The sequence below is a fragment of the Macrobrachium nipponense genome, chromosome 46 (genome assembly GCF_015104395.2).
Source record: "Macrobrachium nipponense isolate FS-2020 chromosome 46, ASM1510439v2, whole genome shotgun sequence".
NCBI lineage: Eukaryota > Metazoa > Arthropoda > Malacostraca > Decapoda > Palaemonidae > Macrobrachium > Macrobrachium nipponense.
Genome location: NC_061106.1, coordinates 28,695,006 through 28,708,691, shown reverse-complemented (window position 1 = coordinate 28,708,691; position 13,686 = coordinate 28,695,006). Strand labels below are relative to the sequence as shown.

The 13,686-nt window shown below is 47.2% G+C and overlaps 2 protein-coding genes across 7 annotated transcripts in view; one reads left to right on the top strand and one right to left on the bottom strand.

Moving 5' to 3' along the window:
- The window catches only part of LOC135214841 (tyrosine-protein kinase Shark-like), a 111,489-nt gene extending 98,723 nt beyond the window's left edge, over positions 1-12,766 (bottom strand). For 2 of the 4 annotated variants that reach the window (XM_064249246.1, XM_064249247.1), the window contains exon 1: positions 12,151-12,766. Coding sequence is in view for 1 of the 4 variants with exons in the window: in XM_064249245.1 (XP_064105315.1) it covers positions 12,151-12,223 (73 nt within the window). In the remaining 3 variants the exon portion in view is untranslated. The remainder of the gene's footprint in view (positions 1-12,150) is intronic. The other 2 variants (XM_064249245.1, XM_064249244.1) reach the window with 2 other exon arrangements.
- A 19-nt stretch (positions 12,767-12,785) lies between these two features.
- Positions 12,786-13,686, top strand: part of LOC135214840 (sodium leak channel NALCN-like) — a 45,403-nt gene continuing 44,502 nt past the window's right edge. The window contains exon 1 of one of the 3 annotated variants that reach the window (XM_064249241.1): positions 12,786-12,802. The gene's annotated coding sequence lies outside the window, so the exon portion shown is untranslated. Of the gene's footprint in view, positions 12,803-13,488; positions 13,670-13,686 lie in introns of those variants that run through there. The other 2 variants (XM_064249242.1, XM_064249240.1) reach the window with 2 other exon arrangements.

The following is a 13,686-nucleotide window of genomic DNA, read 5'->3' as shown; positions in this document are numbered from 1 at the left end:
TCGCTCTGACGATCCTAAGGAGTGACGTCTAGAGGCCTCCACTAAATTGGAAAAGTCGGCATCTGCAGAGGCAGGTAAGAAAGACCCATAGTCTCTCCTGTCCCATACCAAATACCTCTCTTCCGTGCAATCTGGAAGGAGGCATGCAGAATACCGTCTTTCCTAACTCCTTCTTCTTGTCCATCCAAGAATCTAAAGAATGGAGTGCCTTCTTCATTGATATCGCAGGGCTTCATTTTAAAAAGGCCGACGATTTAGTCGTAGCTGAGCTCGAAAAAGAGCGAACGAGGAGAAGGAGGAGCCGCAGGACTAAGAGAATCTCCAAACTCTTGAAGTAGTAATGAGGCCAAGACTTTATAACTAGAAAGTCCCTCATTAAGCAGGAGGTTCGTCGTCAGACAACTCGTCTAACCCTCGATCAGACGAAGGAGAAAGTTCAGTTTGGAGGGAGAGTCCTTCCAAGACCTCCTATGTTCTGAAGGAAGAGGAGCTCCTATTTGGAGAAGAGTCATAACCACCAGGAAACGAGTCCCCGACTCTTGCCTACCATGGCTCTTGACTCGTTGACCTCCTGACTCTTCGCCTCCTGACTCTTGCCTCCACTGACTCTTGCCTCCTGACTCTTGCCTCCTGACTATCTTGCCTCCTGACTCTTGCTCCTGACTCTTAGCCTCCTGACTCTGTCCTCCTGATCTGCTCCTTACCCCTTGCTCCTGATCTTGCCTCCTGACTCTTGCCTCCGACTCTTGCCTCCTGACTCTTGCCTCCTGACTCCTTGCTCCTGCCCCTCTTGCCTCCTGACTCTTACTCCTGACTCCTGCTCCTGATCCTGACTCCTGACTCCTGACTCCTGACTCCTGACTCCTGACTCCTGACTCCTGACTCCTTGCTCCTGCTCCTTGCCCTCTTGGCTCCTGCTCCTGCTCTGCCTCCTGGCTCCTTGGCCTCCTGCCTCTTGCCTGGCCTGCCTGGATGCCTCTACACTCCTGGCTCTGGGCTCCTGCCTCCTGGTGACTCTCACTCCTGGCTCTTCGGCTCCTGCCTCCTGGGTGACTCCTCACTCCTGGCCGGTGTCAGACGTCTGATCGTTTCGTCCAGGTTCGTACCGGAAACCTCACCTCGAGTAGGAGTATCGATCCTGGAGGCAGATACCTCCATCCGTCTGGAGGATCTTTTAATAGGAAGGGAAGTGTCTTTCCTTCTAGGAGGCTCCTTTGACAGGACTCCTACAAACGACGAAATCTGTTCCTGCATCGCCATCATGAACCTCTTTGTAGCCTCCTCTTTATCCTCTTCGGGAGGAGGGGAAGGAGGAGGGGAGGAGTCCATAGCCTCCACCTCCTGCCTTCCTTCTCACTCTGGTTGAAAGAATGGCTCTTCTTGCCTTCTTCACTCCCGATGGAGACTCCTCAGAGAAGTTTTCAGGGCTCGAGTCAATATTCGGAGCCTTCCAACTCCTCTTGAGAGGCCGAGATCGGTCTGAATCTCTCCAATCACGTCTCGGTGATGAAGATCCCGACGACGAGAAACACTCACTTAGGACGCTTTTACAATAGCGGTCCTGGGCAGTCTGGGGTGTCACAGAAACTGCCGAAGGGACACCTGATCGGTGGGGATTCTCCACAACCTCCTTTCGGCTTTCGACATTCCTTCTCCTCTGGGCATGTGAGCTTGGAAGAGGTCTAGACCTAGGAGCGTTGCTGAGCCGAACCAGATGCCCCCTCCACTACACTGGGGACACTCATATCACTGTCCACTGAAAAAACACTAGTAGCCTTACCTTGTATGGCAGCCATTTTGTTTTCCATCAACTTGAAGGCTGCTTTTAGATCCGCAAGTTCTTTTGCTGGTCTACAGGTTCTTGCAATAGGAGAAGGGGCTGCAATGGAAGGAGAAGTAGCAATACTTACCCTTGGGGAAGATCCCAAGCTTGGAATTAGTTCAGATCTAGAACTACTTAAACTTCTATGAGAAGCCTTCCTCACTCTTTCCCTTTCTAACTTTTTTAAATAATTCGTTAGATTCTTCCATTCGTTCTCACTCAAGTTCTCACATTCTTACAAGTATTAGTAAAAAGAACATTCATACTCCCTGCACCTCTTGCATACCGTGTGAGGGTCTACCGAAGCTTTCGGCAACCTCACCTTACAGCCTACATTCACACAACGTCTCACAACCATACCAGAGTCAGACATTATTAAAGAAAATTCCAAAATCAAGTCCACAAAACAGTCCACAAAAGCGTATGCCAATCCAACAATCCAGATACGTAACCAAAAGTCGGTCAAGAAGATCAATTGCCGGTGAAAAAAGAAAAACCAATCGAGAGGAACCAACAACAATGTTGATGGTCCGGCGACAGAAGAATTCTGATTAGAAAACGGGGATGGTTCCTAGTCCTGCCACCCAGGGCAGGGCGGTAGATCACCTGACCTACCTGTAGCGTGTGCCGCGAAATTTGAAATTCTGTCGGAGACGACGGAGTCTATAGCTAAGTATATATCTGGCAGGGAAGTTGAATGTATAAAACTACAAATTTCAGCCACTTGCTGGACTGGAGTTCAAACCTCTCTCAGTTCACTTCAATCTGAAGATCGTGACATACAACAAGAAATTCGATCTCTAACCTGATCAGGATCAGCCAATCATTGAGTTATAGCGGCAAAAAAGAAAGACAGCCATCGTAACCATTATCGATTTTACTAGGCTTTCTTCTATATTAGCAGCACTTCTGAACCTTATCAACTTGATTCGAATTGTAAAAACTACTAAAAATACAAATGAGGGTAAAATCAGTAAATATTTACATTAAACAGCCAACTGTAGCAGTCACTCAATGCATATGAACTGCTTTCCTAGACAGCTGCAGCCTAATGAAAAGGTTTTGTTAGCAAATTTTTTCCTTGTTGAAGTTATTTTGTATTAGATGAAATAAGAAAACTGAACAGTATGCTTCCAGTAGAAATACCAAGTACTAAATAGTCCTCTAAATGAAGCTAATATAAATTGAATTAGATTTACATTTTAAACAATTTGCACCGAAGTTCCATGACTAAAGTAACCAAATAAATATTTTCATAACAAAAGTCATCAACTGATGAATAGCTAAGTTACATATGGAATGCATCTAAGGCAGCTGCTAATAATTCTTAAGGAAATAATTCATGAAATTTGTAATAGTATACTGTATTCATCTACTAATAGGATGTCAACAAACCCCTTTATATACTTAAAAATGATATTGTAATGATACAATTAAGTTTGTTCATACTTACCTGGCAGATATATATATAGCTGTATTTTCCGAAGTCCGACAGAAATTAAAAAACTTACGACACACGTAGTGGGAGTCAGGTGGTTAGTACCCATTCCCGCCGCTGGGAGGCGGGTATCAGGAATCATTCCCATTTTCTATTCATAATTTTTATTTCCACTGTCTCCTGAGGGGAGGTGGGTGGGTACTTGATTATATATATCTGCCAGGTAAGTATGAACAAACTTAATTGTATCATTACAATATCATTTTGTTCATGAAACTTACCTGTCAGATATATATATAGCTGAATCCCACCTTTGGTGGTGGGAGTAGACAGAATAGAAGATTTTAGGAAACATATATATGCAGATAAATGATATCTTGATTCCTTACCTGTTAGCATAGCTGACTTCGTGGTTACTGCCGCGTAAGTCTGCTTGTGCTACTAGAGTTGCCAGCGAGGTAGAGACCTATATAGCTGGTGCACTCAAGATGATCTGTCAACGGGGGCGTGACCACGATGTGACTAGACCATTGACCATACAATGAGGGCAACGAAGTAAAAAACCACCTGGCCTAGTCTACCAAAGGTATTCCACTAAACTAGACTAAAGAAGGGAGATCCGCCTCGGGCGGTCAAACCCACAACCAAAAAACACACACAATTAAAAGCTCACCAATAACTAAAGGAAAGGATGAGTGCTACCTCCTGCCCCCAAAACAGTGTCTGCAGCGACGTATGGTCCAAGCGACGAGCAATGTTCGTATGTCGCTTTCACCTCCCGCAGGTAGTTGTGAAGCGAACACCGAGTTGCTCCGCCAATATGTGGCACTCAAATGTCACTGAGTGCCATATTTCTGTGAAAGGCTATCGAGGTCGAAATAGCCCTCACCTCGTGGGCATTCACTTTTAAAAGCTTCAGTTCACTATCACTACATGTGGAATGAGCTTCCTTAATGGTGTCTCTCAAGAAGAAAGAAAGCGCGTTCTTTGACATGGGAAGATCAGGCTTCTTAAACAGCAGCACCACAAGTTGCCCGAAGGTCCTCTACAGTCCTTCGTTCTGTCTAAATAGAATTTGAGAGCCCTGACAGGGCACAGGACTCTCTCTGGCTCATTACCCACGATCTCTGTCAAACCCTTGATTTCAAATGTCTTGGGCCAAGGGTTGGACGGGTTTTTGTTTTCGTTCTTTGCTAAGAACATAGGGCTTAAAGAACAAACAGCATCAGAGTTCTTAAACCAACATGCTTGCTTATAGCCTGGATCTCACTAACTCTCTTCGCCGTCGCCAGAGCAGTTAGAAAAAGTGTCTTCCTTGTAAGGTTTCTAAGCGAAGCTAAGTTGAGAGGTTCAAAATTACTGGACATCAAAAACTTTAGAACATGTCTAAGTTCCAAGAAGGAACTCTTGGTTGAGGAACCTTCGAAGTCTCGAAAGACTTCAGAAGATCATGAAGGTCTCTGTTATTGGCTAAGTCCAGTCCTCTATGCCTAAAGACTACAGAAAGCACACTTCTGTAGCCTTTTATCGTAGGCACCGCTAAGCGAACTTCATTCCTCAAGTAGAGAAGGAAGTCTGCGATCTGGCTCACAGAGGTAGAGGTGGAGGAAATGCCTTTCTTCCTGCACCAGCTCCGAAAAAACAGCCCACTTGGATTGGTATACGGCAATAGAAGAAGGTCTCCTTGCCGTTGCGATTGCTTTCGCCACAGGTCTTGAAAAACCCCTCGCTCTGGCCAACTTCTGGATAGTCTGAACGCAGTCAGACTCAGAGCGGGGAGGTTTTTGTGATACCTCTCGAAGTGGGGCTGTTTGAGTAGATCTATCCTTGGAGGCAGAGTCCTCGGGAAAGTCTACTAGAAAAGACATGACCTCTGTGAACCAGTCGGTCGCTGGCCAGAAGGGGGCGATGAGAGTCATCCTCGTTCCCTCTGATGCCGCGAATTTCCTTATTACTTCCCCTAGGACCTTGAACGGGGGAAAGGCATATACGTCTAGTCCGTCCAGTCCCAAAGAAGGCGTCTACTGCTACTGCTCCTGGGTCTAGAAACTGGTGAGCAGTACAGCGGGAGTCTCGTTGTCCTGGAAGTTGCGAAGATGTCTACGAGAGGACATCCCCATAACTTCCACAACCTCTGGCATACTTCCTGATGAAGGGTCCACTCCGTCGGCAGAAGTTGACCTTGTCGACTGAGCAAGATCTGCACGGACGTTTTCTACCCCTGATATGAATCTCGTCAGGATAGAGACGTCGTGTGCCTTCGCCCATAACAGGATCTCCTTTGCAAGGAAGAACAGGGATCAAGAGTGGGTTCCTCCCTGTTTGCTTGAGGTATGCCAGGGCTGTGGTGTTGTCCGAGTTGATCTGCACCACATTGCCGGAGACTTCGTTCTGAAAGAACTGGAGCGCCAGATGAACTGCTGCCAGCTCCTTGAGGTTTATGTGCCAGGACACCTGTTCCCCTCTCCAGGTGCCTGACACTTCCTCCCCCCCCAGTGTTGCTCCCCACCCCGCGGAAGACGCGTCGGAAAACAACACTAGGTCGGGGTTCTGAAGCTTGAGGGAAAGACCCTCTGCGAGCTTCAAAGGGTCGGTCCACCATCTTAGATGTTCCTTTACCTCTTCTGATAACACCAGAATCGAATCCAAAGTGTTTTGGTGCTTCCAATTGTCCGCAAGGAAGAATTGAAGAGGTCTGAGGTGCAACCTCCCTAGGGAAACAAACTTCTCCAGTGAGGAAATGGTCCCCAGCAGACTCATCCATTCCCTCACCGAGCATGATTCCTTCCCCAGAAAGGTTGACACTTTGCTTAGGCAATCTAGTTGTCGCCCCTGGGACGGAAAAGCCTGAAAAGCCACTGAGTCCATCTGAATCCCCAGATAGACTAAAGACTGAGAAGGGGTCAGATGTGACTTTTCGAGGTTCACCAGAAGCCCCAGGGACTTCGTTAACGACAAGGTCGTGTGAAGGTCCTCCAGACACCGGTCTTTCGAGGAGGCTCGTACGAGCCAGTCGTCCAGGTAGAGAGAGATCCTGACTTTGGAAAGATGAAGCCACCTCGCAATGTTCTTCATCAGTAGGGTGAATACCATGGGAGCAGTGCTGAGTCCAAAGCAGAGAGCCCTGAATTGAAACACTTTTCCTTTCAGGACAACCGCAGGTATTTCCTGGACTGGGGGTGGATGGGGACGTGGAAATACGCGTCCTGGAGATCTAGTGAAGCCATCCAATCCCGCCGGTCTTAAGGCTCCCATCACTGACTGAGGGGTGGTCTCCATTCTTGAACCTCTGCTTGATGACAAAGAGGTTCAGGTTGCTGACATCGAGTACCGGTCGCCATTCCCCAGACTGCTTTGGCACCAGGAACAGTCTGTTGTAAAATCCGGGGGAATTCAGGTCGGAGACCTGTTCTACGGCGTGTTTCACGATCATCTGATCTAACAGATCGTAAAGCACTTGTTGCTTTTCTCCCCGATAAGAAGGAGACATGTCCCTGGGTGTCGTAGACAGCGGGGGTGGTTTCAGGAACGGGATCCGGTAACCCTTCTTTAAGATGTCCAAGGACCATTTGTCCGCACCTCTCTCTTCCCAGGCTTGCGCAAAAAGCTGAAGCCTGGCTCCAACAACGGTGACCTGAAGACTTCTGCTTCACTTCTTGTTCTTGGCAAGCGCAGTGGCTCTGCCTCTGGAAGTGCCTCTTCCTCGAGGGGCTGGTCTCGAGGAAGAACTACCTCGAAAGGGCTTCGATTTCTTGAGAATCGAAACTCCCGAGGACGAAGGAACTGCAGGTCTCCTTGAAGATTGTGCGAGGAGATCTTGCGTGGCCTTCTCCTGTAGGCTGGTAGCAATGTCTTTTACCATAGCCTGGGGGAAGAGATGATCCGAAAAAGGAGCGAAGAGCAAATCTGCTTTTTGTGACGGAGAGACAGATTTAGCTGTAAAATTGCAAAACAGGGATCTCTTCTTCAAGAGCCCTGTGCAAAAGTGAGCTGTAAGCTCCTCCGAACCATCTCTGACGGCCTTGTCCATACACGACATTACGCTGGACAGCTCCCCCAGACTAATCGAGTCGGAACTCCTAGACTTGGCATCCAGAACTCCCAAACACCAATCTAGAAAGTTGAAGACTCTAACGTCCGAAAGAGGCCTTTAAGGTGGTAGTCCATTTCCGTAGTAGACCAGGAAACTTTCGAAGAGGACAGGTGAGACCTCCTCGAGGCATCCACAATGCTAGCGAAGTCTCCTTGAGCTGACAGAGGGGAAAGTCTAATACCTACGTCTTCCCCCGTTTCATACCAAATGCCAGCCTTCCCACTAAGTCTCGAAGGTGGCAGAGCAAAAGAAGTCTTTCCCTGAGACTTCCTTTTCTCCATCCAGTCATGGACCTTACGAAGAGCCCTCTTAGTTGAAAGGGACTTCTTCATTCTGACAAATGCCGAGACCTTGTTGATCTTGGAAGAAGAAAGTTGTGAAGGAGGAGATCGAGGAGCTTCCGGGTGAAACGTATCTCCAAACTCTGATTGAAGAAGGCGGGTCAATACCTGGTAGTCGGAAGAGACTGCCGCCAAAGGTTTCTCATCATCCATTTCAACCGAAGCGTCGCTAACCTCTGCTTCCGACACAGGTGAAGTTGGAGGAAATAAGGCTGGACTAAGACTATCTGGTCTAAGCTTCCAAGAGGCGCGTTGCTGTGAAGTTGAAGGCAAAGCTGACTCCTTAATAGAAACTCCGGTCGTATCTCTAAGACCCAAAGTAACTTGCAAAGTCTCATCAAAAACAGGTGGGAGACGACGAAAATCCACATCTTCGTCCACCCGAGCGTCCGCTGGCGCACACCAGCCGGCACACCTGGCGTCCGCTGGCGCACACCTGGCGTCCGCTGGCGCACACCTGGTGTCCCCTGGCGCACGCCTGGCTGCAACTAGCGCGGGATTGGTGTCCACTCGCGCGCTGCTGGCGTCCGCTGGCGCACGCTTGGCGTCCACTGGCGTTCGCTTGGCTTCCGACCGAGCGTCAGGATCCTGAACTTGCACCGAAGCGTTCACGCAAGTATCGAGCTCTCGCACCGCAAGCTTACGAGCGGGTAATACCGCTTCATGCGCAGAGCGAGCAAAATCCTCTTCACGTCCTCCAGAGAGCCGCTGGGGAGTCGCACGAACTCTTGCAGGCGAAGAAAGTGGAGAGATAGACGAGCGAGGAGAGGGAGAGGGAGACCTTCTAGATCTCTTCACAGGGCAGACGGTCATGTCCTTTTCTCCTGGGACGTGGTTGCGTCCCCTTTCTTAGCAAAAGAGCATCAGCATAGTTTGTTGCTGCAAAGAGCGCAGGATCTTCTCAGTAGGAGAGGATTCCTTGTCAGGTGACGGGCTGATCCTGTGAGAAGACGAGGGGCGAGGGGACGCCTTCTTCCTTCTCCCAGAAACTGCCGTAGCACGCGCTCGAGAGCGACTGGGGCGCTCAACAAAGTCATCATCCGATGACTCCTTACGCTTCTTCTGTGGCGGGAAGGCTGCGAACACACTCTCAGGCGATGATCGCCTCTCGAGAGCCAAAACTGGACGTGAAGCGTCACGATCACCAACGCTCCTTTTCAGCGGGCGTGAAACAGAATGAGAGCTCCACCCCTTGTGCGGGGAGGAAGCCTCTGAAGAAGAGAAACACTCTTTCAGGAGACGTGCACGCGCACGCTCCTTGGCAGTCTGTGTAACGTCAACAGATACTGCCGAAGGCACGTCAGATCGGTGGGCGTTCCCCGTAACCCTCCTGCGGCTTTCGACATGCCCTCTCCCTGAAACCTGGGAGTCCGGCAGCGGTCTAGGCCTAGAGGCGAAATGGGGCCGATCTGACGCACCCTCCACCAACGAAGGAGCACTGTCACTGCACTTTGCACCTTCACTTTTGCCTTCTAAGGCGAGCACTTTAGATTCTAAATTATGAATCGACTCTAAGATAAGTGTAAGGGTATTACCCTCCACAGACACTGTTTCAGGGCCCGAAGGCAACACTACAGGGTTAGGAGTAGTGATTAAAGGAGGGTTAGTAGGAGAAACATGAACTTCCTGACGTTTACCTGAAACGCTCCTGGAGGAAGACCTCCTTAACCTATCCCATTCAAGCTTACGCAGATAGGACTCATACACTCTCCATCCAGAATCAGAAAGACACTCACATTCCTTGCAGCGACTTTCATACATACAATCATGCTCTCTGCAACTCTTACACAAAGTATGAGGGTCTACTGATGCTTTCAGTAGCCTACCTCGACAATCACTCTTGGTACAAAACCTGGCGCTAGCCGAACTAGAACCAGACATCTTATTTAAAGAGAAATCAAGCCAAAATCAATCAAATCCACAATTAACGTGTGCCTAGCCACCGATCCAAAAGTCAAGATACCAAAAAATCAAAAAGGGGTATTTATAGTAGCCAAGTTTCCTAAATTCAAGACGGAGGTGCTGAAAACTGTGTTTACAACACCGGCGACAGAAAAATTATGAATAGAAAATGGGAATGATTCCTGATACCCGCCTCCCAGCGGCGGGAATGGGTACTAACCACCTGACTCCCACTACGTGTGTCGTAAGTTTTTTAATTTCTGTCGGACTTCGGAAAATACAGCTATATATATATCTGACAGGTAAGTTTCATGAACAAAAGTCAGTGTATAAACTTCATCATCTGTATACCATTCAGGTCAGCAGGCCAAGCAATAGTATCAACTTACAGACTTGGTCAGCCTATCACTGGCATAGCCCCCAATGCTGGGCTATGCAAGGGGCCTTTGTGGGAGTGAAAGCAGAGTAGGGAGACAGGTAAGAATGAGAGCTTCAACTGTAAAAATAGGCCTAGTGCTGTGTCCTGACCCAACCAAACCTTGTTTTCCTGACCTGACACAAGTTACCATGCCCTGACCTTGACAAAAGGGCTTTGTCACCCCTTGGACTGAATTGAATTGAATTCAGAATTTTGGCCCTGACCTACCTGACTTACAACTTGGTGCCCTGACCTGACATGGGGTGCTTTGCCCCCCCTTGGTCCTCCCAAGTAAAATCTAACACTGAGCACATGCACTGGCTAGGCTACCCCTTAGTGGCCATAGGTTCAAATTACCACCACAATAAAACTTTAGGTAGATCTAGGGTACTTATCCGCAGCGGCCTAGACTATGGCAGCTGCGGTTTTTCTATGCAGTTTTACTTACTGAACAAGAATTCAAAGTAATATTTATTCGGACGACTGTAATTAATCCCCAGGGTCCAGTACTAAACAAGGCGAAATACATTGGACGGCCCAATCCCTAGTAGATGTCGTATCCGCGGTTACGTTCCTTGCAGTCCGTGCGGACTGCCTCTTTAGAAATACCAAACTTTACAATAGCTGCTTGGCCTGATTCCCGCCAGTTGCCGACCGAGACATGTTCCTCATACATAGGGTTAAATAGACCTAACTTTTCCTATAATGCCAGGTCCTGACCTGACCAGAGCCTTACCTACCTACCCTACAGCAATGCGTCCTGACCTAGCTGGGGGGGGGGTCACCTTCCTAACCCTCCCAGAAAGGCGGTAACCTGTCTCGGTTGGCAACTGGCAGGAAGCAGGCAGTGCAACTAGGTAGCCTACTGTAAAGTTTAACCACCCGTTATCCATCTATAAATGCTAGGCTATGATATGGAATATCAAACGGTGAATGTGGAATTTGTAAAGTGATCAAATACTAGGGTACTAGCTACTATTAGTATATCTGATGAATAAACTGTTAATTTGATAATGGAGGTCTTGCGAGCGGAGCGAGTGAACAGCTATCTGTGGACCGCCAATTTTCTTATTTAATGTGTACTGTCAGTAAGAACGTGGCAGAATGGCGCTTCACGCCTTATCCGCATATTTAAATAATTTTGGCAAGGTCGTTTGTTCTGGCAAGAAGTATTGTTTCACTGCGTGCGCTAGCCTCAGGGTTAAGATCAACTGGGTACTTAGGTAGATAGGTGCTGTTTAACTACCCCTTGCGAGCACTTTGAAAATACTACTGGGTAGTAATTGGCGCGGGGGTAGATCCAGGGTACCTACCTATCTGCGGTGGCCCAGAATATGGCAGTTGCGGTTTTTCTATGCAGTTTCACCTACTGAACAAGAATTTAAAGTAACATTTACTATTCGGATGACTGTAATTAACCCCCAGGGGCCAGTACTAAACACGGTGAAATACTTTGGATGCCCCAATCCCTAGTAGATGTTGTAGGGTAAAAAACCGCATGGTACAGGGGTGGACCATGTACGATCAATGTGTATACTATACAACCCCAAAAAAAGTACATTATAACGCGTCCCGACATCAGAGATGGGCATCAGACGCAACTTCTTGTTGGTGAGAAACGGAGCTAAATACCGCTACTCCGGTGTCAGGACGCGTTATAATGTACTTTTCTTGGGGTTGTACACATTGATCGTACATGGTCCACCCCTGTACCATGCGGTTTTTTACCCTATCTGCGGTTACGTTTCTTGCAGGGTAATTCTAAAGAATAGTTCTGCACGAACTGCAAGGAACGTGAACGCGGATACGACATCCACTAGGGATTGGGGCGTCCAATGTATATATTTCTCCGAGTTTAGTACTGGCCCCTGGGGATTAATTACAGTCGTCTGAATAAATATTACTTTAAATTCTTGTTCAGTAGGTAAAACTGCATAGAAATCCCGCAACTGCCATAGTCTAGGCCACCGCGGATTGCTTCTGTTGAAATACCCTAGGTTATAGCTACTACTAGCTACCTAGCCTAGTACTACCTAGTTAGTTAATCATTATCGCGTAGCCCTAATAGCTAACCAGAGCCCTCTCAATTTCACCGCCTACTAGTCTACAGTACATTAAGAATCTTCGTAATCTCACCTTTCACAAGAAGTCCATAAGCTAGGCTAACGTCCTCGCTGCAGACCAGCCTACCTAGGCCTAGCTTAACCATTCACCGAGGAGTGGTAGTACTTGGGTAGCTAGGCTATCTTGTCATTCCTTAGTATTTAGGAACAAGTTCACTGATTTAATTCGTTACGGGATAAAATCACCACAATTCAATCTGTATATTCCGCCATGTGGTAAATATGATAGTTTGAAATATCGTAGAGCAACGTCGAAAGAGTATTTAGGGCGATGCTCGGTACCACTGACACTTGTTACTCTTGTTTACATTCCGCTGTGCACATCTACATGTGACTGACACTGACACTGACAGTGACACTGGGTGACTCCGCCTGACACGGTTGACACCGATTATCCTCATTATCATATATCTTCCATGCCCAAAACTGGGTGTCTGTCGCAGTATATCATAACGCCACAAAACTTTCCTGTGAGTGCGCAGAAATTATCTGTTCCTCAAATCTTGTTTACAAAGTTATACTACGCCAAAAAAAAAAAAAAAAAAGCAAGGACGAGATACAACACGGATGTACTTCCCCAAGTAGCTGATATCTTTAAGTCTAGCTCGCACCAAACGATATGTAGTTTGATGGTAAAGCCCGGGTATCCTCAGTAATCAATTATGGTGAGTTAAGTTAACAGTCTATATTATAGTAATTATTAATGATCATCGTCCTTCACTCTGAGGTGATTTTTTTAAGTAGCGCAATTAAATGAGCCTCGGTAAGTTGACTTGCAACTTTGTAGCACTAAAAAGTGTGACAGTTACCACTAGAGTTTGCCATACCAAAAAATAACAGCTTTCTGGGTTAGGGTAGAGTTCATTATAGTATTCTTTAGATCTTGAAGTACATTGACCTTACCCAAAAGTAAGGGTAAAGCCACGCCATTGGTAAAATACCGAGTTATGCTGATTCGGAAATAATAGCATGGCTAAATGGGCTCTATGTTTAAAATCTCATTTTCATTATGTTCTACTCTAGGATGAGTGGAGGCGCCATTGTATTAACAATTCTTTTTATTTCACATTCCGAAAACGACGTATCTTCCCAAGTCATACTTGAATTGCATGTTTGAATCGTAATATAATTGCCTTGCAAGGTAAAACTAAGCAAGATTTAAGTCTTTCTGGCCTGCAGCCCCGCCCATGTCGTAAAATTCTCAAGCAGATTTTACGTTTCTCATATCTTGGAATTAAAGCAATTTATGATGGGCGCAGCACTGCTATATAAAGTTCTCTATGTTGATTACAAACTTTGCGAAATCGGTTAAATGAAATTTGAACTGTTGAAAGTGGTGCCTTGAGAGCAGAGCATTGGATGTGAGCTTGCGCAAGAAGGGTGGATGCGCCATGTCCTCCTCCACCACCTCCTCCTCCTCCACCAATCACACTCCAAGCCAAGTCTAAACATGGAATACTACGGAAGCTGCCGTTGTCATCTGCACGAACTGCTATGAGGTCGTACTCGATTAATCTGCAGATATTATCAAGGTCAGTTTTCCTGCGAA